Raw genomic sequence first — 25396 nt, 5'->3', positions numbered from 1 at the left:
TATCTGGATTGTTGCAAACTAATACTTTTTGGCTTCAGAGAATATATAAGCAGTTCATGTCCCACAAGCTTTTTTTTTTAAAAGGAAGGTTTTGGGGGTTTTTGTTTTTGGGTGTGAGAGAGAGAGAGAGAGAGATTGTGTGTGTGTGTGTGTGTGTGTGTGTGTGTGTGTGTGTGTGTGTGTGTGTGCCTTTGGTTAAGTTTCTACATGAGGTTGGGCAATTTTGATTTTGAAATCATTCTACTTTCCCCACACAAGCACATATTTTCCCTTGCTGTGTTTCTGCTCTGTGCTGTTTTCTCAGAATGTCGAATTTCCCCCAAGGATGGCTCTTGTGCTCTCTCTCATTCTAGGCTTTCCTTCAGTGGCACGGTTTCTTTTGTATTTACGAGAAATTAAAAAGTTCAGTAAAGTTCTCAATAGGTCCTTCTATAGCACAGGAGGAAATGACGTAGTCTTACGGTTTTTTCCTAAAACGTGAATAGCCGTGCACTGTGGCTCTTTGTAGTTAGTGAAAAGGCGATGGTCCGTCTGAGCCAGCTTTGATATTCTCAGGCTACCACATGACATCTGAGGTGTCAGTTCAGAACTTTTCCAAAACAAGCATGATCAATCTTAATATTTTGCCTCCATCGGGGAGGAGAGTGGAGAGCAGATAGCACAGGTTTTGATCCACTGTTTTCCAACACTTTAGTTATCTGCTAAAAAGTCGTGGAACTAAGAAGACCGTTGTATCTTATAGATAAGTATCCGGCAGTACGGTCACACACGTGGCTGAGTTATAGTGGTCAAATCTACCTAGTGATCATTTTCTTGGCTAGGGGACCTTGCCACGTCTCTCAGTATCCAAGTGTTCTGACAGCCAGAGCTCTTCTGAAAGCAGGATCCGCCTTGAATGCTTGTTCGGCTGACTGCTTTGCCAATGTGTTTTCCAGAATAAAGCGGCAACCATTCCAGAGTCTTATAAAGTTTGGTCATTCCTAACACTAAGCTCTAGCCCTAGTCTTAACCCCTCTCTAATTTCCTCTCAGGGCTGGGGGTGGGGGCAAGGATTATACCAGAGCCCTGATAAATGAGCCTTACAGCTGTGAATTTGCCTGTGGGGAAACTGGAAGTCGTTCCCTCACACCCATCATCAGAATGCCAAGACGACAGCTTTTCCTTTGGCACCTTTGGCACATGTAAGACTCTTTTCAGGAAAGCGATGGCAAGACCCAGGTGAAAAGGCCCCTAAGCCAAGGAAGTGACTGTACATTTTCAACCAAGCCAAGGGGGAGAGGTAGGGAAGAGGAAGGACCAGGCAAGGATTAGCCATTTACCTAAATGGCTTGTTTTGCCTAGAACCTATCCTGAATGAGTTCAAACACAGGCCGTCCCTCCTGCTTCCAGCAAGTGCAGGGAAGTCAGACCGGGCCCAGGATGTGATCCAGCGTATGTCACCAGCTGCCTGCCCGAGAAGCCACATCCTTTCCCGGCCTGAGTTCATGCATTTGTTGAAGGGCAAGAGCCTGTGGGGTGCCCAGCGCCCACCCTCCCCTCCTCTCCCCCCCTTTCACCCTCCCCGATACCCTGATACTTCCCTCCATTGAGTGATGATCCCCACTCGTTCTTCTCTTTTGAATTCGACTTGGTCATTAAAGACGCAGTGATGGGAGCCAGCAAGGAGAGAAGTTGGTCAGAGTCTCACACATCTGAAAGCAAAATGGGGCCGGTGCAGCGACAGCAGCAGCAGCTGCCTGCCTCCTCATGGCTGAGCTTACATGCCAGCTTCCACCTGAAAAATGAGACAGTTTGCCAGAGGGTGAGATTCACCTAAGGGACAAGGGCTTCTGGTAGGCAAACCAAGTGGACTCTGACTTCTTGATCTGGCCCAGAAGGCCAGATGTGGGGCTCAAATGCCCCCTCTCCTGAGAACAAAATCCCTTCCCAGTGAATGCAGCCGGTTTTCTTTCGGAGGGGGCGGACCTTCCTGCCCTTTCCTGCGGAGAAGGAGGCAGGTGCTTCCGTGCCTGTGGGGGTCAGGGACTTGCCCGCTGATCAGTGTGACTCAGAAATGCTGATTGTGAAAGGGACTGCACTCCTGCAATTGGAATGTCAAAATTTCCCACACATTCTCAGTTGAGCTCAGTTAAGAGGTGTGACCAGATCTGGATGTAGGAAGGGAGAGCACTGGTGAGCACAGAGGTTAGTAGTGAGCGCACTGAAACTCTGAAGGTCTCAGAGGACCAGCCGCCTAGATCATTTGGTTGACCAGTTGTACCCAATATGTTGAGCAGCACCTGTGCCCAGAGGAAGTGAGATGCCATCCTCAACAAAACTTCCTAAACAAAACTTCTGTGGGGCAAAGTAAGAGCCGGTCTATTGCCCAGTCGGCCTTCTGTAAATAGTGAAGGAAAGGTCAGCCGCATCAAGAGTTCCAATGTAGCCTGATGAATAGGCACCCTCCCGCAAAGGAGATAAGCAAGAAATTGATTCTCTTCTGCCTTAGACACCCTTGCAGGTCGCACCATCCAGGATGAGGGAGGGTTCATGCCAGGAGAGTGATAGAGAGATGGATTATTTCTCTTATACATTCATTCATTCAATCTTATTGAGCTCTTACTGTGTGCAGAGCACTGTACTAAGCACTTGGAAAGTACAATTTGGCAATGGATAGAGACAAACCCTACCCAACAACAGGCTCACAGTCTAGAAGAGGGAGACAGACAACAAAACAAAACAAGTAGACAGGCAGCAATAACATCGAAATAGATAAATAAGATTATTGACTCTAGGCCTTCTGGAAGGATGGAGGATATTGGGAGAAAAAGGACTTTCAGCTCTGTGTAAGTCGAGGGGATAAACAAAGCTTCTGGGAGGGAAACTTTGAGGCAGAGAAATAATTAACCTGTTATCATTTGGGGCCCGAGACATTGCCAGTCTGTAGGTCTAAAGCCAAAACATGTGATCTTTTTTCCTGTCAACAAGAGAGCACCAACCACGGAAACACTCATAAAGCCTCTAAATATACTGTGGTGTGTTTTTTTCCAGCGAAAATGCGGCCTTTTAATAAAGCATTGGCAGGCATGTGGGTTGTTAAATGGTGCAATTAAGATAGATACTTTATCTAATGCTGGTCAGAATACATCTTTCTGAGTAAGCAGGAAAGGCTGCTTAACAGCTTCCTGTCTATTATACGAAGAGAACAGTCCAGTGAAAATAGTTCTCTGGCAGTGGAAAATGGTTCTTTCACATAATTGCGGCTCAGGTGTGCCCAATTTGGCCCAAGGCTGATGAAAATATCAGCTGTCCTGGATCAAATAGTGTTCTCTTCTGAGGCATGGGAGGGACAGGATATGTGTTGGCTTCCAGAATAGCTTGAACAGAGCTTGATGCAATAATCATGGTTGCTTGAGTTGGCTAGGAGCATTTCTCTGGCCGGGCCTCCAGAGGGAAGGCAGAGGAGGCCATGTTAGGCATTTTTCACATTCCTGCTGCTTTTGCTGGGAAAGCTGAAAGAGCAGAGCTGGCTGGACTCTTGTCCTCTTCATTCCAATATTCTGGAGGGTTCTGTGCTGTGGAGTAGCAGCCCATACTCAATCTCACGGAGGGAGCCGAGGCAGAGAAGCCCATATAGGAGAAAGTCCTTGGGCGGGGGGAGGCCCGGGGGCCCAGCATAAAATGACCCCCACCCAGAAAGATGTTATTTGTGTTTCCTCTGAATGGGGAATATAATTAGGTATGGTGGTTATGGGAGACTGTAACTGAACACAAGTGGAAAATAAAAGCATCCTTGCTACTTGAAATCCTCTTCAAAAAGCAGAAGCAGGAATTTTCTGGGCCTTTTCCCCAGAGCACAAAGTTGTGGGATGTTGTCTGGGTGGGAAGCCCTATTACAGTGTTGAGGAGGTGAATTGGATGGGGTGTGGGGGAGGGGGAAGCTTGCAGGGTAGGAATATGGGATGTGAAGTTCTCCAATGTCAGGAGATATTAAGAGAATTTATTTTCAATCCTGGCTCTTTTGGTTCTTGATTGGTTGTTTTTAGCATTTTCCTGATTGGTATGCATCAAAGTGTTTTTATCAATATTGGCCTGAAAAGAAAACCTCTAACAAATTGTGGCTTTAAAAAAGGGATTGTGGTTTAGTTGTTGAAAATGTAAATAATTGCAATATGTGTTTAATAACTGTGGTATCTGTTAAGCAATTACTATGTGCCAAGCACTGTACTAAGCACTGGGGTAGATACACGATAATCAGGTCCCACATGGGCCTCACAGACTAAGTAAGAGGGAGAAAAGGTATTCAATCCCCATTTTGCAGATGAGGGAACCGAGACCCAGAGAAGTGAAGTGAGCTACCCTAGGTCACACAACAGACAAGTGGTGGAGCTGGGATTAGAACCCAGGTTCTCTGACTCCCAGACCTGGGCTCTTTCCACTAGGCCACGCTGCTTCCCTGTGTCTTGTTTTATCCTCCAGAATCCTTTTTAGTGTTACTTTTGAGAGAAGAACCTCATCTGATTTTAGGGATATGGTTTCATGAATAAAAATTTAAGCTGGCCCCGAGTTCCCCAGCCCCACTGTTTAGCTAGCAGTTTAGCAACTGCCACTCAGTTTAAGGTGATTCACCATTTCTTGAGTCAATATTGAAGAAAAGTGAGTTGATTTGTTGTATTTCATCATTCAGGTTTGAGGGGGGGGTTTCCTGAGGATCCACCAACAAAAGAGAATTTGATTTCAGAATTATTTTGACTCTTTGTTTTTCAGTTTGAAAAGTATTTGACTTTTTCCCCTAACTGCATTTTTATTGGTTTGTTGAAAAGGTTTGTCCAGAGGGGTTGCATTTATCCGGTTTGACAAAAGATCAGAAGCAGAAGAGGCAATTACCAGTTTCAATGGCCATAAACCCCCAGGTTCCTCCGAGCCCATTACAGTGAAGTTTGCCGCCAACCCTAACCAGAATAAAAATGTGGCACTGCTCTCGCAGCTGTATCATTCACCAGCTAGACGGTTTGGAGGGCCAGTTCATCATCAGGCACAAAGATTCAGGTGGGTCAGGAAGATTCATTCATTTAAGACCTATGCACTCACCCTTCCCTCAGTCATTTGAAGCTATTAGACGGTTTTGTCCTTTGGGGAGAAATAAGCTATGTGGGAAATACAGCTAAAGTGAGGCTGGTCAAAGTTTGTTTTCTCAAGTATCAAAAGATATCCCTCCCTCTCACCCTCTCCCCCTCCCCCACAGTGTCTTTTACTTAAGTGATATATTGCCATAGAATTCTTTTATCTGAATTCAGTGGGGTTCTAGATACCATCAGACTCATTTTTTCCAGGGAGAATTTGATTTCAGTGTCTCCAGGTAAAAAGAGAAAAGGAAGCCGAGAATGCTACCTCCTCCTAAGAGAGCAGGAAATGGGACTGTAGTCATTTTCTGGTTGAGTGGGGATTTCTGATGCCAAAACCAGGTTCTACTAGCAGTTGAAGAGCAAACTTTGTAAAAGGTGGCCATCCCCCACCCTTCCCATCCCCCACAAGGTTTGAGGGTCTTAAAACACTTCAAATCTTTGGGGTTTTTTTCTAGTTTTTTCTCTGTTTCAAACCTGGACCCTGGGACGGGAAGCTGGGTGGGGTTAATGGAGCAAGAACCCCTGGGTGAGAGTCATTAGTAGCAGCAGCACATTTCTTCTGCTACTGAAAACCCCACCACTGGCTTCCTGAGGCCCTCCTCATCAAGCCGAAACTCCCAAATTGGCCACGTATCTGTTCTCTTCACTCCATTACTCTCCAACCTGCTTTTTTCACTTCTCCCAAGCCAACCTAATGGTACCCTGCTCTAGACTCTCCCATCTTCATCCCTTCACTCATGCTGCCCCTTGGCTGGAAACCCCCTCCCTCTCCAAATCCTACGGGCCACAGTTCTGCCACAGTCAAAGCCCTCCCGAGAACCCACCTCCGGCAACAAGCCTTCCCTGATTAATTCCCAGCATCCCAAGTTATAGAAACCCGTCAGTCATTTCTTACACTTATAAGTTTCTACCACACTTATGTTTATTCAGTTGTCTGTTCAATGATTTTTCTTAATGACTTGGTTTGAAAACACTTTTATGTTTGACTCTCCCCACTAGACTATAAGATCTCTGTGGACAGGAAATGAATGGGTCACTTGCTTGTTTTGTATTTCCCAAGCACTTAGTACAGTGCACTGCACCCAGGGAGTGCTCAATAAATGCTGTTACTACTACTACCAGATTTGACCAAGTGCCCACGAGATGCAAAGCACTGGCCAAAGTGTTTGGAAGATTCGCAGTAAGCAATTGACACGTTCCGTGCCCACAAGTAGCTTTCGCTTGAAGTCAGTAATTTCAAACTCTGTATTTTGGCTGTGTCTCTGCCTTACTGTGAAGTCTCAGCCGGGGCCTGTCCTTTTTCTGAAAAACAGTTGACTTATTGCCCAGCCCACTGGGTTTTTGAGGACTTTAAAAGAACCTTTTGTGTCCCTAGTTCTAATTACCAACTCTAGGTCCCTCAACCACTGTCCCCACTGTCAAAACACTGTCCCCATCTTCATTTGAAAAGCTAGTAATAATAATTATGGTATTTGTTAAGCGCTTACTATGTACCAGGCACTGTACTAAGTCAAAAGACATCAACTCAGTGCCACTAGTGAAAACTATTTTCCAAGGAGTGATTGGTATCTGGTATTCCTTGTCTCTTGACTGCGTGCTCAACCAGTCTTTCTTACCCAAAGTCTAGTCATTTGTAGACAATTATTGTGGAATATTTTGAGATGGGAATCTTATTTGCACTTGACAGTCCCAAAATGTATTAAAATTGGCTCCAATAAGGTGGCTAGTTTGAACTCTCTTGTCCAGCAAATGATTGAGCCACTGGAAACCAGAAAACAGAGAGCCAGAAATGAGAAGGGCCTCATAGAAAAGGAAACAAAGGAAGAGGCCATAAAAGAACACAGAAATTGATGGAAATAAAAGCTGGAAACCCAGCAGCAGCCAAAAATAGAAGCCAGTGAGGGGAGAGGAGGAGGAGGAGGAATGATTGAAAGTGGAGGAGATCCCACTAGCCACTAATCAGCATCATCACAACAATGACTACTGATGATGCTTATGTTCCAAGCACTGTGCTAAGCGCTGAAATTGATAGAAGATAACCAGATTTGACACAGTCCCTATCCCTATCTCCCAAGGCATTCACAGTCTGAAGGAGGGAGCACAGGTATCTTCTTGCCATTTTACAGATGAGAGAACTGAGGCCCAGGAAGGTTGATTGACTTGCCCAAAGTCACACAGCAGGCAGATGGTACAGCTGGGATTAGAACCTGGGTCTCCTGACTCCTGGTGCTGTGCTCTTTCCACTAGGCCACACTGCCTAATGGCAGTTTCCAGATGCCTGGAAAGCAAATTGGAAGAGGGAGGCACAAAAGAGCAAAAATCAGAGTTGGCTCTGGTGATGGCTGCTGGAACACTTTGCCAGGTGGTGCAGTGCACGGATTGGTGAGATGTATATGCAAGAAGGGAAACTGGGGCTACATTTATGAGTAGCAGGGTAAAAGAAATTTGCTAGAGTAAATCCACTAACAGCTGACTGTGGTGGGCTAAGTGACAGAAACTCAAGGGATGGCAAACGTAAACTCAGAATGCTTTTCATGGTCTCGTGGCAGACCAGAATAAAATTTATAGCTTGCCACGTATTCATAGGAGGGAAAATTTGACAAAAGTAATTAAGTTTTAGAAATATCTTGCAAGGCTTGAGGCAGAAACACACATATGATTGTTTAAAGGACCACGTTTCCAGCTTTTAGGTGATTTCCCCCTCCCACCCCAGCCTAGCTAGGGTTATAACACAGCTACCTGTGTACATTTTTTTAAATGCATTTTAATATGTTAGGTAAATTAAATCCATAGAAATTATGTTAGCTACTTCTTGTCTCAAATAGCCTTGAGGCTTTGGGTAAAAGGGAAGAATCCAGCTCATGGCTCAGTCCATGTTTTGGTGAGTTTGGCTCCACCATCATTTTTTTATACGAGTAAAAGGGAACCAGACGGTATCAGTCTAATGATCCATTTGGCCCAGTGTTCCGTCCCTAACAGTAACAGCAAAGGAAAACCATTTTGCTACGAAGACCATTGTAGTGATTTGCCCTCCTGGGCATCTCACTGCATAGTTCGGGGAGGGACCATCTTACGGCCCTAATTTTTCCCCCCTAATAACCTATCTTGGACCTGTTCATCCTTGACTCAATCTAAACTTTGGCTCTAAAGCAATGGCCTTGAGTACATTTCCAAGTGTTCAGCATTTAGCGAGAGCACGTGAGCAAGGACAGAAGCGTCATGCAGTCAGTTGCCTTGCCAAAAGACCATGTTCTCACTGTCGCATGAATGGCATTTTGAGGAATCAGTCCACTTAAGTCTATAGAGGGTCTACCTGTAGATTGTTTCATTGGCGCCTCATTTCCTCTGGTCAGAGACTTTAATCCAGTTATTGGGTGTGTGTGTGTGTGATATGAAGTGCACTCCAGCCCATGGGAGAGCCGTTCACTTGCAGAGCACGTCATGCTATCCCAAATGTTTTCTATGTCAAATCTTCTCTAGCTTTCTCTGAGACCATTCAACCCGCCATTGGTAAAACATTTGACAGAGAACATGGATCCGGGGAAAATCTGCCCCACCACCTATGTTTTGCACCTCCTACATCAAGTAGATTGTGAGGCTTGATATAGGTCCACCGAACAGGTGCTAGTTGATTGAGGGCAGGCCAGGTGACAGCCAGGTATGACTGAGATAGCCATTGTCACATTTCACAGCAAAATCAGTGATTTTGGCTAGAAAGCCTTCTTCATTAGGGTCATTTAGTCCATTCATCCAGCTTAATTACCTCCAAACGACCAAAGGAGACCTTAGGCTATGGGAGTGTGCGTTCAGCTGAGCCTTCGGCACTCCACAGGAGAAAGAATGAGTGGCTTGAGGTGAGAGCAGGAGAGTGAGTTGGGAGTGTTTGTTAGGCCTGGGAACAGGTCCCTGGGCACTGGTGAGCTCTGTTGGACTGAGTTTACAGGGCACAAGATGGAGTCTCCATTAGTCCAAATTTGGAGCCCCCATCCATTCATCCAGAGAGCGAGTCTGACTGCTTGGGGGGGTGGTGGGAAGGGTGCCCCTCCCTGGCCCTTATGCCCCCTTTTGGGGCCACACCCACTGGCCTGAAACCTTCTTTGCCCCTTAGGGGTTGGTTGTGGGAGGGGAACTCTGAAGCAGCCCCTGAGGCTCAGGCCCTGCCCCCAGTGTGCGCTTTCAGCTAACACAGATGGGTTTCCCCAGCCCCCCATAACTCAGGGGCCATGGTCTCTTGCTCCCTTGGACTGCCGCTTCCGTGCCCAACTTCCCTTAGGGCGGTGTCCACAGTCCTCGGGGCAGTCACTCACCTCAGCCGCCACCCTACAAGTTAGCAGTCAGGCCCGTGCAGCTGCTCGGTCATTTGGGGGTTGGCGGGGGGTGGGGGGAGGGCATGGGGTGGGGTGGGGGTGGGGGGCTGGGAAGTGGGGGGGAGAGCACCAGCTTCAGTCAGTCATCTGGGGTATCTGCATCTAAGATGTTGAGCTATCTTCAGTTGCTTTTCTTCCATGTTTGATTGACTTGAAGTTTTACGTGAATGTTGTGCTTTTTATTTGCTAGGTTCTCCCCTATGGGTGTAGATCACATGAGTGGGCTCTCGGGTGTAAATGTCCCAGGAAACGCCTCTTCAGGCTGGTGCATCTTCATCTACAACCTGGGCCAAGATGCTGATGAGGGAATCCTCTGGCAGATGTTTGGCCCCTTTGGCGCAGTTACCAATGTGAAAGTTATTCGCGATTTCAACACCAACAAGTGCAAAGGCTTTGGCTTTGTAACCATGACAAACTATGAAGAAGCAGCGATGGCCATAGCAAGCCTCAATGGTTATCGCCTGGGGGACAAAATCTTACAGGTTTCCTTCAAAACCAACAAGTCCCACAAATAACTTGCTCACGCTCATGCTTTTTGTATGGAATAGGTAATTGAGTGACCGAAGTGGAAACATTTTTGTTAGTGTAAAACTCATTTCATGCCAACTTTCACAAAGTGTTTGTCTTAGTCTAAATGAGAAGTGAAGAGGTTTTTTATACTCTGGGATGCAACCGACATGTTCAAATGTTTGAGATCCCGCAACGTTAGACCAATTTTAGGTTTCTTAAGTTATTTCCTTTAAAATATATATTACACTGAAATCTAAGTAGACCGCATTAACGAACCAGCCCCTCTGGATGGTGGTAAAAATTGAAGCATGCTTTAACTTATAAGACTCTCTAACATTTATTTCATTGGATGTCGTCTCCAAAAACTGGGGGGGGGGGGGGGGGGGAATGTTTTCTTTCCTTTTTTCTCGTCTCTTTATTTTTTCCCCTTTTTTTTCTTTTTTTAAAGACTGAAGATGTTAGATTGGTGCTGAGTGTGCTTTTCTCAATGGCTTAAAAGTTTCAAGTGTAGAATTGCCGATGCTTTTGTTGATGGTATATTGCTTTTGGAAGCAGCCCGTAATTGCTCCTTTTAAAGTGGTCTTGTAAGTAGTAGCATGCCAGCCTAACTTTTAACACCATTGGTGAGGTAAGTTTCAATCTGAGCAGCAGCCAAGCTGTTGAATTTAAAACTTTGAAGGACTTCCCCTCCCCCCCCCTTTCCCATAAGCCCCAGTTCTAATAGGGACGGACCAAAGAGTTTCAGAGAAACTCCACAAAGATTCCAGTCAAATTTAGCCCCCTGTTCCTTGCCCCCCAAAATGGGGCTATCTGTGGCTCCTTTGATATCCCAGGTCTTCTGTCCCAGCATTGTACACACGGTGCACGCCATATGATATGTCTTTCCCCAAGATATTTTCCCAGTTTGGAAGCTAGCAGCAGCAGCAGGGTGGGCCACCCCCAAGGGTCGCTCTGTTTTGGAATAGCACTCATGAACATTTGAGCACTGTGTTCTCTGCATCCCTTCCTTTGAGCGCTGGACTTGTTTTCTCTCTCAGTAGGATTTTCTTGAAAACTTTGCTTTACCTCTGAACACTCAGCAAAAGAGTACTGATTTCTTGCAAGTTAGCTATTAACAACAAAAAACCCCTTTGACTTGTAGTTTTAAAGATTAATACCCCCAGAGTTTTCTTCAGACTGCCTTGACATTTTGAGTTGTTCTGTTTCTGTTAATTTTCTTTTGCTTTTTTGTGTTTTTTGTTTGTTTTTACTTTTGCATTTAAGACCATTAAATTTGATTTTGTTTTGCTCAAATTTTGTTTTGTTTTTTTATTTTAAGTTTATTTTCTTTCTTTCTTTCTTTTTTTTTTTTTGGCTTGGTATTTCAGGAGTTCCAACATTCAGGGAGAGTTGTTTTCAAAGAAAACCTTGGATTATGAAGACTTTTATTCAAGAAAAGGCACTTCTAAATTTGTGAGATAGAACCTGACTAGTCTCAGGATGAAATGTTTGAAAAAAACTACCAACTGTAGCTGCTAGGAGAAGGGACTGAAAAGAGACCAGATGAAATAAATAGGCCCAGAAGGTCAGTGAAGTCCCCAGAGAGGCAGCGACCCTAAGGTGCCTAGCATAAAGAGGACCCAGGTGGTAATTCTTGATATAGCTGTCAGCTTTCTTACTTTCCTATGCTTAAGGATAGTTGTATATGTTAAGCACTTACTGTATGCCCAGCCCTGAGCTAGACTCTGGGGTGGCATCCAGAGAAGCTGATCTGGTCCCTGTCTCACAATCAGAGAGGGAGGGAGGGCCCTGAAAGGTTAGGTGATTTGCTCAAAGCCACCCAACAGTCAAGTGAGGGAGCCAGGATCCTGTGCGCTTTCCACTGGGCCATCCTGCATCTAGGCAGCTCTACGGGCTGACGTGGCAATCTTCTGACTTGAATTGCCTCTTGCTGAACTGCCTTTCCATCTTTTGTCGCTCTGGCGATTTTTAAATGATGGCTTTGTCAGCATTTGTGCCAAAAAGGCCTCCAGACCTTGCCTTAAGAATAGCTTTCCCTGACCAACTCCCACAACCACCTAAAATGGAAGCAAAACGCTCTTTGGGGTGCCAGGCTTGGGTCCCTGTCACGAAGGAGCAGCCATACTAGCGGCAGGGGTGCAGTGTCTACACACTGGACCGGTTGCGGAAGCGAGTGGGGATGTTGTCTCTGCTCAAGAGACTTCCTTGGCTCAGGATTCTTAGACCAGAGGTGCAGGTAAAGGGCCCGCTCCTTGGGTCCTAAACCTTCTGATTTGCCTGCTGTTGCCTTCTCTACCTAGGGATAGCTTTGGGCAGCACCCAACTCTTCATTCTGAATCATGAGGCGATGGTCTAGTTCCTTCTATCCCCTTTTGGCTCTTCCCTCTTAAGAAGGCCATCAGTCCTCTGGCAGTGGGAGAGGTGGATGAGGCTTGAGGCTCTAGAGCCCCTCATACAAGTTATCCGGATTGTCCTGGGTCAGTAAATAGGCGGACGGTCATTGGGCAGGTGGCGGCGTGGCGTGAACACACTTGGTGTTGGTGTGCCGGCATCGGCAGCCTCATTTGGTATGCTCAATTCAGTTCTCCCATGACGTGCTGTAGACCTGAGTGAATATACGCGAGAGGGGGAAGAGGTTTAAGCCGTTGAACTGTTACTCCTACCAAGCGATGCATTGCCACAGCTGCTGCATTTCATAAGCAACGTGGTCTAACTCGGTTATCCCTACACCGGAATAGCAGATTGGTTTGCAAAATAAAGAGGTTCCTGGTTTTTGAAAACCTCGTTTCTGCTCTTTGCAGTGGTTCTTCACTCAGTCAGGAGCAGGCTAATGTCCAAAGCTTCCTTACTTGAAGTGACATGTAAAAAAACAGTTCTGGGTTGTTGGGGCTGACTTACCCGGTATCATTATGTAGATCAGATCTTAATCCACTGCTAGCTGTAAGCCCTACCCTCTGCTTACTCCCTACTCAGCGGGGCCTGAATTGTGTGTTTGGGGCTGGGAGGGAGCGGTTGGGAGAGGATGCTCAATTGACTGTTGATTTGAGTCCCCTGGTTCTGCCTTTCTTTGATTCCACAGGGTAAAGCATGGTGCACCCTCCGTTTGGGGTTTTCCGAATCTGCTCCCTTTCCTGGGGAGTTTTCTCCCTGCGATTTCCCTCCCAGCATGACCCTTCCCACCAGCCTCTCCCCAATTTGCTCTTTAAGTAGTTCTGGTTCTTGGCTTTCCCGCAGGCGGTGCTTGGTTCCTGCAAATCCTTTCTGCCATCAGAAGAGCTTGTCCTTCGCTGGACAGGTGCCTTGCTGTTAATTCCAGGAAATCCCATCCCCAAGTCCCCCGTTACTCTCCTCGCTCCCCCCCACCAGTCTGTCCATCCCTCTCTCCCCCATCCCCCAAGAGGCAACTCTAGTCTGCTGGCCGCAAGCAGAACTGGGATTCTCCCCTGAATTAGGCAAGGGGAGCGATTTCAAAAGACACAGGGCCCAAGGACCCCGGGTTTGCTTTACAACTAGGGACGGTGGAGTGAAGTGCCCAAAGCATTGGTCTCGTCCAGGCTCAACCCGACTAGCAGAACTGAGAACTTGAAATTAACATTAGCCACCTGGTTTCTCAGGCTCACTGGCCAGCAGGATGATGAGGTTTCTGAATGCTTTTGAAAACACCCCTGTATCCGGATGAGAGTGAGAACGGCAAGTGCTGCTTTCCTCCCTTTGCACAATCACAAAGCCATTTAATGTTGGTATTTCCGTTTGAAACCCCAGTGTACAGCCTAGCCTACTTGCCTTTAAGATGGGTTCCAGATCAATTGTGCCTTAGATTTCTGTGTGGCACAGTGACAGAAGTGGCACTGAAAAGTACAACTTCAAGCTCCCCCTCACGCCTGGTGTCTTTGTGGTGACGTGAACAGCCCTCCTCTCCCTCCCGCACCCCCTCAACCATTAGAATGTTGGGTAGGAATGGTTCTGCTGCCACTTGGAACTTGGAAATCTCATCCCGTGTCTGCTTTTCAGCCACGTTTTGATTTTCCTTTTAAACAGCCTCTCTGCGCATTCTGCTGGGTCACTGAAAAAAGGAGTCAGGAGACATCGTGGTTGTCTTAAGATGGCATAAGTCACGATTGGGCCAGAAGTGTTGAATAGTGCTGTGCTTTGAATTGCTTCTTTATCAGTTCCATCTCCCTTGAGTTATATAACCTTGTGTTGACAGATGTTTGTGGGACAGGCGGCTTCACCCATTGGTTCTCATACTGTACAGTAGATAGCTATGCGTTTTGTGTGTATATAGTGTGTTTTAAGTTATGGATTTGTTTTCTATGAAATAATTTATTTTTCAGGTACCATTTTTCATCTTAAGTTTGTTTTGTGTGGGTTTATTTTCAATAAAGTATGACGCTGCTTTCCAAAAGTCTAAAAATAAAATGGAATCCCCTTGTGTTATTTTGAGAATGCTTATTTTATGATTTACGGCTCCCGCCAAACTCTCCATTTCCTGACTGCATTTTGCTTCGTGTGGTTCCAAGGTCTTGGGTGTTTTTATTAAAAGAAAAAGGCCGACTTTGGGGTTTTGATAACCATGAAGATCTTATCGAAGAAGCTTTGAAAGAAGAAGCTGTTTTCTAGAAACTTGCGGCCCGAGTCTGAATATTACTCTTTGTCAATGGAATTCTCAAAATGAATGAAACTTTTACACCACTTGCAGAGTTTTTATAATGAGATGCCAAATTAATATGCAGTATATTTACATGGACTTGAAACAAATGCAAAAAGGTTTCTTTTTGTCAAAGCAATTGTTCGGTTGTGTAGATATATGAATTCCGTTCAGAAGAGGAGTTAAAGCTTATTTTCAGATATGCTTAAGTTTGGGGTTTTACTGATGGGTCTTATATTGATCTGTTTTAATTGTTTAGATATTTGGTCTGGTTCCCTCCACAGGTATCAGGTTTGTGTTTTGCATTGGACATTGATTTGGCATTTTGGTGACATTTATTAGTAAATGAAACGGGATTATTAAGATGTTATAGTTTGGGAAATGATGATTTGTAACTTTTAACCAGCAAAAATGGAATTAAAAGAATTACGATGCAGTCTGTTTCCTGTTTACTCTACAGGTGAAATGACACTGTTTGCTCTGTGAACGGTTCTTTGGACCAATCTCAAATCTTTAATTGTCAGAGGAATTTGGAAAACTAGAATTAGCCCCCACCCCAAGCCTCAAAAGCTTTTTGAGACATCATTGCCTAATGAGGTGTGTTCCAGGCTTGGCGTTGGGCTGGTGGTCTTGGCAGCAAACGAATCGAGGTGTTGCATGCACTCGCTCACACAATGCACAAGCACACACCACCCCACCACCCCCGCCAGGAATTGAGGGGGTAGGAGGGGAAGGCTGGGATGCCTTTCACTTCTCTGGCACCTTCTGCCCACCCCCCCTTTTGCCTCTCGTTAACTCTGATTCCTCCTATGGTTCAGGGCCCCCAGCCCCTCTGGATCCAAGATCAAACTGGCATCTGGCAGCAATTCTTCGGAGCCTTTCTCGGTGTTTTTCTTGCTCTCTCTGAGGGGGATGCAGAGGGTTCGCAACCCCTCCCCTTTGCCACCCACAGAAGAGGTCCTCAACCCCTACTCTTCCTTAGCTGAAAGACAGTGCGCTTAACAAATACCATTATTATTATTGCTTTTATATTGTTATTGGCAATGGAAACAGCTGACAGGCCCCAGAGGAGAAGCAACACTTTTGGGGGACTACACAAATGGTAACTCTTTCATTGTTCAAGGTCCCAACAGCTATCTGCGGCAGCAGCAGACTGGCATCACTTCCTTTAACCAAGTAAATGCGGAGGTTTGGGGTGGGGATGGTGTGAGCGGTTGAGTCGGAAGTGGGAGAATCAAGTGTGAATTCGGTTAGAAGGTGAGCTTGGTGAGGAGCAGGGTGCAAGTTGGGTAGGAGAGTGGGAAGAGAGCCAATAGGTAAGATCAATCAATTGTATTTATTGAGCCTACTCTGGGCAGAGCCCTATACTAAGCACTCGAAAGAGTACAACAAAGTTGGAAAGCACGATCTCTGCCTTCAAGGAACTTAGAGTCTAGCGGGGAGAAACAGGCACAAAAGCACTTCAAGGGTAGCAAGAAGAGACTGGAAGGATGGATTTGTGGGTGAGATGATACTTAGAAAGTAGAGAATGAAAGATACTAATTTTAATGGTGTGATATTGGATAAATGCTTACAATATGCCAAACACTGTACTAAGTAATGGAGTAGATCAGGTCAGACACAGTCCTTGTCTCACAGGGGACTCACAGTCCAAGTAGGAGGGAGAAATGGTATTTCCCATTTTCCAGATGAGGAAACTGAGGCTCAGAGAAGCGAAATGACTGGCCCAAAGGCTCAGGCAAATGGCAGAGCTGGGATGAGAACCCAGGTCCTCTGATGCCCAGGCTCTTTCCACAAAGGCCATGCTGCTTCTAAATGATACAGATAGACGTGCTGTAGGCGAGTGCATATGTGTGGCAGTGATGCCAACATGCCTAGGTGGGAGTTGGGAAGGGAGAAGAAAAATTGGGGAAGGCTTCCTGGAGGAAGTGGTACTTTGGAAGAGCTGTCATCTGATGCATTTGCAAGGGGAAGGAGTTTCAGGCAAAAAGGGCAGAGCCAGAGGATGGCAGCCAAGAGAGGAGAACGAGGCACATGAGGAGGTTAATAGCTTGCGAAGAACCAAGAGTGAACTGAGGTGGAATGAGAGAAGGGAGTGGATGAGTAAGGGAGTGAGCTGATGGTAGGCATTAAAGCCAATGGTCAGAAGTTGCTGCTTGATGTGGAGAGGAATAGGCAGCCATTGTGCAGAATGTCATTTTAGATGATCTGGGCAGCAGAGTGAAGTATGGACTGGAGAAGCTGGAGGCAGGGAGACTGGTGCTGTAGTCTAACCATGTAGACAAGAGTGTGGACCTAAGGAGTAGTAATAATAGTAATAATGGAATGCCAGGCACTCTATTAAATGCTGGGGTAGACACAATGTAATAGGGTTGGACACAGTCCCTGCCCTACAGGGGGCTCACACTCAATCCTCAATTTTTACAGAGGAGGTAACAGACACAGAAAAGTTAAGTGACTTGCTCAAGGTCACAGCAGATAAGCGGTGGAGCCAGGATTAGAGCCCAGGTCCTTTTGACTCCCATAACTGATTGTCGAGGAAAGTGGCAGATCCAAGAAATGGAAAGGAAAGATCAGCAAGCCTTAGCAGTTAACAGTAAGAGGGCTGAAAGATGTTGAGCTGTCAAGGATGACACCAAGGTTGTGCGTTTCTGGTGCAGGGAGGTTGGCAGTGTTATCAAAAGAGGAAAGTAAGGAGGAGGAGTTTGGGGAGTGAAGATGAGAAATTCCATTTTGGACATGTTTGAGGTCTCTTGATCTGTCTTCCCCCCTCCCCTCCCTAACACACACACACACACACACACTTCTGTTTGAAAGACCACCTGCCTCCTGGGTGGTTGACGTGAGCCCCACATGACACAGCCTGATTACCTTGTATCTACCCCAGTGCTTAGAACAGTGCTTGGCACAAAATAAGCACTTAACAAATACCATTATTATTATTAGGATTATTATCTGTGTAGTCACAGGTCCACTGGCCAATTAGCAGGACCCCTGCCCCTCCCTGACCCTTTCTTCCCTGTGAGATAGTTATCCTGTGCTTGAGGATTTCCAGGGCTGGAAAGTCCCCCAGCCTCCCAAGCTCTAATGTGTGAGGTAAGTTCCTCCTTCATTCTACCCCAAATCTCTCACACTGCTCTGAACATTCATCTCCGTCCATTCTGTCCACCTTGGAGGTGGCAAGCACCCAGTCTGTCAAAAGTTAATTCACCCCGTTGTCCCCTTTTCGCTCCACATGAAGTTGAACCAAGGGTCTGGCCAGTTTGGGCCTCTGCTTTTTGAAAGGAAGGAGGTGGAGGGCCTGGAAGGGGGCCAGAGAAGCTTGACAGAGGAGGAACCTCCAAGGAGAGGTTCAGGGCTGGGCCTTGAGGGCTGTTCAGGCTGGCCAACACTGGGGAAGACAGGAATAGAAAGTCAAAGAGATTTTGATGGATGGGAAGTGGCCCATCAAAAATGATGAAGTTCAGTAGAATCACACACTCAGGGGCCAAATGAATCCCCCAGACACAAGGCCAGGGAGTCAACTGTGCTACAAAGACAGCAGCAGCAGGCGTGGGCATCTCGGACTGAATTGGCAGCACGGTGGTGAATCTAAACCAGCGTGGTCCTGCAGAGGAGTGGGCAGTCAAGCCGTAAAAGCTAGGCAGTAATCCTGCTGCTCTACCCTATTGGGGCCAGACCCTGATTCAAGACCTGAGCCTGAGTCAGTCGATGAGTGGTATTTGCCAAGTGTCCACACACTGGAAAAGTCCTACAGGATTGTAGCCATGATACAGGCCCTCAAGAAGTTTTCAGGCTAACTGAGGAAGATGGTCGCTAAAGCGGATTACAGGTAGAAGGAAGATGTACTTAAAATGGGGGAACCAAGAGAAGAGCCCCCAAATGGCAAATTGGGTCTGTACCACCTAATCACATTGCTACTCCCCACTTTTGCCCTCCACCTGGCCAGCACCTATGTACATGTCCTTATACTCCCTGCTTGTAATTTTTTTTACTGTCTGTCCTGTTAGGCTGTAAGCTCCTCGAGGGCAGAAATTGTGTCTCCTTCCTCTATTCTATTCTCCCAAGTTCTCTGCACACGGTAAGCGCTCAGTCAATACCAGTGACTGACAATAATAATAATAATGTTGGTATTTGTTAAGTGCTTACTATGTGCCGAGCACTGTTCTAAGCTCTGGGGTAGATACAGGGTAATCAGATTGTCCCACGTGAGGTACAGTCTTAATCCCCATTTTACTGATGAGGTAACTGAAGCACCGAGAAGTTAAGTGACTTGCCCGAAGTTACACAGTTGACAGGTGGCGGAGCCGGGATTAGAACCCATGACCTCTGACTCCTAAACGCATGCTCTTTCCACTGAGCCACTCTGCTTCTCAAACATCCCTAATTCCCTTAGTCTGATTTTGTAGGACATGTTGAGCCTGGAGAAGAGAGGACAGTATTTGTTAGTAAGTACTTAAATATCGCAATTATTATTATTTATTCTTGCATTTATTTAAGTGCTTATGTGCCAAGCACTAAGATAGGTTCAATATAAGCCTATTGGGCACAGTTCCTGTTCCATCACGAGGAAGCAGCGTGGCTTAGTGGAAAGAGAACAGGCTTGGGAGTCAGAGGAGGTGGTTTCTAATCCCAGCTCTGCCACTTGTCTGCTCTGTGACTTTGGGCAAGCCGCTTCACTTCTCTGCGCCTCAGTTACCTCACCTGTAAAATGGGGAATTAAGACTGTGAACCCCACGTGGGATTACCCTGCATCTATCCCAATGCTTAGAACAGTGTTTGGCACATAGTAAGCACTTAACAAATACCACAGTTATCATTATTAAGACTGAGGGTGTTTCACGGGGAAAGAATAACCCTTCAAGTCCATAAAAAATTTTATGGGAAGAATGACCAAACAAGAGGAAATGGGCTTTAGCTGAAGCAGGAGGGATTTTGGTTGGACACATATGGGTGATCTGGAAGATAAAACCCTGGAAACATTATCCAACCTTGGCTTCGCTGATTCTGTCCTCTCCGGGTTCTCCTCTCTCCAGCCGTTGGCTCTCAGTCTCCTTCGGGGCCTCCCACCCCCTAACTGGGAGTCCCTCAAGGTTCAGTTCTGGGTCCCCTTCTATTCTCCATCTGCACTCACTCCCTTGGAGTACTCATAGAGCCCAGGTCTTCCGACTCCCATCCTCGGGCTGTTTCCACTAGGCCACACAGATGATGTCAACTCCAAGTCCCCCTTCATTATTTTTTATGGTATTTGTTAAGCTCTAGAGAAGCAGCATGGCTGAGTGGAAAGAGTCCAGGCTTGGGAGTCAGAAGTCATGGGTTCGAATCCTGGCTCTGCCACTTGGCAGTTGCGTGACTGTGGGCAAGTCACTTCACCTCTCTGTGCCTCAGTTCCCTCATCTGTAAAATGGGGATTAACTGTGAGCCTCACATGGGACAACCTGATTATCCGGTATCTACCCCTGCACTTAGAACAGTGCTCTGCACATAGTAAGCGCTTAACAAATACCAACATTATTATTATTATGGCTTCAACTTACCACCTCTATGTGCAGATGATCCCCAAATGTACATCTCCTCCCCTGACTTCACTCCCTCTCTCCAGGCTCACATCTCCTCCTGCCTTCAAGACATCTCTACTTGAATGTCCTGCCACCACCTCAAACCTAACATGTCCAAAACTGAGCTCCTTATCTTCCCACCCAAACCCTGTCCTCTCCCTGACTTTGCCATCACTGTAGATGGCACCACTATCTTCTTGCCTCACAAGCCCCTAAATTCGGTGGTATCTTGACTCCTCTCAGTCATTCAACTCACATATTCAATCCATCACTAAATCCTGTCAGATCCACCTTCACAACATGGCTAAAATCTGCCCTTTCTTCTCTAACCAAGCTGCTACCACGTTAATACAGTCATTCTCCTATCCCACCTGGATTTACTCTATCAGCCTCCTTGCTGACCTCCCAGCCTCCTACCTCTCCTGCCTCCAGTCCATACTTCTCTCTGCTGCCTGGGTCATTTTTCTACAGAAACGTTCAGGACATGTCACCCCGCTCCTCAAAAAATTCCAGTGGTTGTCCATCCACCTCTGCAACAAACAAACACCCCTCATCATTGACTTTAAAGCACTCAATCACCTTGCCCCCTCTTACCTCACCTCGCTGCTCTCCTACCCAGCCTGCACACTTCACTCCTCTAATTGCTAACCCTCTCGCTGTGCTGCGATCTCACTGATCTCGCCGCCACTCCCTTGCCCATGTCCTGCCTCTGGCCTGGAATGCGCTCCCTCTTCAAATCTAACAGACAATTATTCTCCCCACCTAAAAGGCCTTATTGAAAGTATATCTCCTCCAGGAGGCCTTCCCTGACTCAGCCCCCACTTTCCTCTTCTCCCACTCCCTTCTGCATCGCCCTGACTTGCTTCCTTTGTTCTTCCCCTCTCCCAACCCCACAGCACTTACATATATATCTGTAATTTATTTATATTCATTCAATAGTATTTATTGAGCACCTACCATGTGCAGAGCACTGTACTAAGCGCTTGGAATGTACAAGTCGGCAACAGATAGAGACAGTCCCTGCCCTTTGACGGGCTTACAGTCTAATCGGGGAAGATACAGGATAATCAGGTTGTCCCATGTGAGGCTCACAGTTAATCCCCATTTTACAGATGAGGGAACTGAGGCACAGAGAAGTGAAGTGACTTGCCCACAGTCACACAGCTGCCAAGTGGCAGAGCCAGGATTCAAACCCATGACTTCTGACTCCCATTAATTTCTGTTATCCCCGCCACCCCACCCCCCTGCAGACTGTAAGCTTGTTGTGGCAGGGAATGTCATTGTTTATTGTTATCTTCTCCTAGGCACTTAGTACAGTGCTCTGCACACAGTAAGCGTTCAATAAATACGATTGAATGAATGTACCAGAAATGGAGGGTTGTGGATTTTCCATCCTTGGAGATTTTAGAGAGATTTGACCCCCATCTTTCCTGACTGCCTTGCTCATTCACCTGACCAGAAGCAGGGGACTGGACTACGTGACCTCTTCTGGCTCTGGGAGTTGAGGACTCAAATTAGCAAGTCATTTCTCCCTTTTATTTCTGTAATTCATTCTTCTTTACAGTTGAGTGGCATCCTGGTTGTGACAGTCTGTTTCTCTGACTTCAAAAGTTGTTCTTCCCTTCAAAGGCTTAAGCTTCCTGCCCTGGTTGGAGATATTTGCCTAGGAAATGAGTGCCTGTTCAACTCCACTGCCCCGATCACTGATAATGTCATTAGGTAATGCCAACTCCTCTGGGTCGTCGCCCAGTATGCATCGGCCCATTGACCCTCTGGCTGGCTGCACCACCATCTAACAGTAGCGTGTTCCAGACTTGTATCCAGCTTGTTGAGGGGCAGGCCGTGGGGATAGAGTTCAAAGCCTTACTTGAAGTCCAGCTAGATTGCATCACTATGTGGGTTGACCCCCTCTGAGAAGATTACCTTGGTCAGTCACGTTGGCTCTTCACCATCAGTATGAACTCTTTCTTGGAGTAATAGTATCTATTAGGTGCTTACTGGGTGCAGTGCATTGTTCTGCACACTCAAGGATCCCAGACCTCACCTTATACAGACACATACACAAACACCATTCATTCATTCATTCAATCGTAGTTATTGAGCACTTACTGTGTACTGAGTACACAGTACAGTGTATTGAGCACTGTACTGAGCGCTTGGAAAGTACAATTTGGCAACAGATAGAGACGATCCCTACCCAACAACGGGCTTGCAGACTACAAGGGGGAGATAGACAACAAAACAAGTAGACAGGCATCAATAGCATCAAAATAAATAGAATTATAGCTATATACTCATCATTAATAAAATAAATAGAATAATAAATATGTACAGATATACACAAGTGCTGTGGGGCGGGGAAGGGGGTAGAGAAGAGGGAGGGAGTAGGGGCTAGGGGTAGGGGAGGGTAGTTTTCCCACTACACCCCAGCCCACACCCTTCATTCTTCTCCAACAACCTACTGACTGGGCCTTTTTCTCATCTCTCCTGTTGCTCACGCCCTCCCTCCTGCCTGGGACCCCCTCCCCCTTCATATCTGACAGACCACAGCTCTCCTCATCCTAAAAACCCTTCAGAAATCACAGCTCCTCCAGGAAGCCTTCCCTGACTATCTCTCATCTTCCCCAGTTTTATCCGCACAACTACCAAGCCGCGTGGCCTAGTAGAAAGAGCACTGTCCTGGGAGTCAAAGAACTTGGGTTCTAATCCTGACTCTGCCGATTGCTAGCTGTGTGACTTTGGGCAAGTCACTTAACTTCTCTGTGCCTCAGTTTCCTCAACTGTAAAATGGAGGTTCAATACCTGTCCTCCCACTTAAGGTGGCAAGCCCCATGGGGGACAGGGACTGTGTCCGACCTGACTCGTACTTGCCCCAGTGCTCAGAATAGTGTTTGACACATACTAAGTGCTTAACAAGTACCATAAAACAAACAACAAACAAGCTATCACCTCAGCATTCCTGTGCCTAACCCTGCCAGTCTCACCTTCACAACATCGCCAAGATCCGCCCATTCCTCTCCATCCAAACCGCTTCCACGTTAGTACAATCACTCATCATATCCTGCCTGGATTACTGCATCAGCCTCCTTTCTGGTCTCCCACCTCCTGTCTCTCCCCACTTCAGTCTATACTTCACTCTGCTGCCCGGATTATCTTTCTACAGAAACACTCTGGGCATGTCACCTCCACTCCTCAAAAATCTCCTGTGCTATCAACCTTCATATCAAGCAAAAACTCCTCACTATTGGCTTCAAAGCTCTCCATCCCCTGGCCCCCTCCTACCTCACTTCCCTTCTCTCCTTCTACAGCCCAGCCCGCACACTCCACTCCTCTGCCACTAACTTCCTCACTGTGCCTCATTCTCGCCTGTCCTGCCGACGACCCTTGGACCACATCCTACCTTTGGCCTGGAAATGCCCTCTCTTCACATCCACCAAACTAGCACACTTTCCCCCTTCAAAGCCCTATTGAAAGCTCACCTCTTCCAGGAGGCCTTCCCAGACTGCACCCCCCTTTTCCTCTGCTCCCCTTCCCCTCCCCATCACCCCCACTCCCTCCCTCTGCTCTACCCCCCTCCCCACACTTGTATATATATGTACATATGTATTATTCTGTTTTATTAATGATGTGTATATATCTGTAATTCTTATTGATGCTATTGATGCCTACTTGTTTTGTTTTGTTGTCTGTCTCCCTCCTTCTAGACTGTGAACCCATTGTTGGGTAGGGATTGCCTCTATCTGTTGCCAAATTGTACTTTCCAAGCACTCAGTACAGTGCTCTGCACACAGTAAACATTCAATAAATACGATTGATTGAATGAATGAATGAACTCTACATGGATGCAGTCACAACCATCTGTAGCCCTTTTCTATACAGTCCCTATTACTTCACTCACCCTCATATCCACTTCCCTTCTTCCTCCTCTGTAATTATTTTAGCATCTGTCTCCCCCACTGTACTGGAAGTTCCTCAAGGGTGATTTGGGTGTACTCTCCCAAACTGAGTACACAAGTTTAGTGCTCTGCACACAATAGGCATTCAATAAATATTATTGGTGTAAGCTCCTAATGGGTAGGGAACACATCTACCAACTCTGTTATACTCTCCCAAGCACTTAGTCCAGGGCTCTGCACACAGAAAACCCTCAATAAATACCATTGATTGATTGATTGATTGTTCAGTATAAATCCAGATGACTGGAGCCTCTAGTTCCTACTTAGTTGCAGGGGGCTGGCCCCTGGCTGGAAACCAGGGCCAGGGAGCTGAGGATGTAGAAATTGGAAAGATGTTGGGGTGAAGACAGTTTGCCTCAGCTCTGCCTGCTCCATCTCTGCAGTGCATTGGTCAATGTGACAGTGGAAAGCGTGGGGTTGCGGTGGGGGAAAGGGGAAGTGCTGCAGTGTGCTTTTCCACCTTTGGACTTCTCCACTCTTTGTTTTCTAAGCTTGTGTCTGTGCTCTCCTCCATTCTCTCCATGTCCAGCTGCATAATAATAATGATGGCATTTGTTAAGCGCTTACTATGTGCAGAGCACTGTTATAAGCCCCAGGCCACCATTTCTCTCCCCAAGTTTCCCTTGCTCCCTTTTGAAGTCTAGATCTAGGCTGACACCCCCTGCCCTTCCCACTGCCCTCACTCCACCTTCCTCCTCAGGTCCACTCTCCAGTGAACGTGCGGCGCCCCAGCCCTGCAGGGAAAACCTGCAGGGGTGGGGAGAGGGGAAGGCGGTCTGGGCCACAAGGGCCAGGAGCCTGGAGGATGGCAAGAAGTAGGTTAGGCCCTCCATCCTCAAGCCACAGGGCACTGACCAAGCTTGCATGAGCTGGAGGAAACTTTGGGGAAAGGAACTTAACTGCTCAGCCTGGGCTAGGGCAAGCAGGGGTGGGGGGAGAGCTGAAGAGCTGCCCCTCACGCAAGACCTCATGGCCCAGGCTGCCGTCCCCTCTCCCCACCCCAGGTTTCCCCTGCGGGACTGGGGTGTGGCACATTCATTGGAAAGTGGACCCGGGTCTCCTTTTGGGGCTGACAGAAAAAGACAGCTGTCTCCTTGGTCTTGGCCTCGGCCTCCACGGGAAAATCCCGCCAACTGCTGGATGCCACAGTGGGGCAGAGGGGAGCAGGTGACTGTGGGGGAGGCGCGTTTGGCTAGGCAAATACTGACCAGCCACACGCCACAGCCTGGCAAAAACTCAATCCCGCCAAAGA

At 46.9% G+C, this 25396-nt stretch overlaps 1 protein-coding gene across 5 annotated transcripts in view; it reads left to right on the top strand.

Moving 5' to 3' along the window:
- The window catches only part of ELAVL1 (ELAV like RNA binding protein 1), a 51298-nt gene extending 40940 nt beyond the window's left edge, over positions 1-10358 (top strand). For 4 of the 5 annotated variants that reach the window (XM_029049996.1, XM_029049997.1, XM_029049995.1 and 1 more), the window contains 3 exons: positions 4803-5028; positions 7353-7487; positions 9663-10358. In XM_029049996.1, the coding sequence (XP_028905829.1) occupies positions 4803-5028; positions 7353-7487; positions 9663-9987 (686 nt within the window). In that variant the 3' untranslated portion in view covers positions 9988-10358. The remainder of the gene's footprint in view (positions 1-4802; positions 5029-7352; positions 7488-9662) is intronic. The other variant, XM_029049999.1, reaches the window with a different exon arrangement.
- The last annotated feature ends 15038 nt before the right edge of the window (positions 10359-25396 follow it).

This window comes from Ornithorhynchus anatinus, chromosome X1 (genome assembly GCF_004115215.2).
Source record: "Ornithorhynchus anatinus isolate Pmale09 chromosome X1, mOrnAna1.pri.v4, whole genome shotgun sequence".
NCBI lineage: Eukaryota > Metazoa > Chordata > Mammalia > Monotremata > Ornithorhynchidae > Ornithorhynchus > Ornithorhynchus anatinus.
This window is presented reverse-complemented; position numbering and strand designations above follow the sequence as displayed.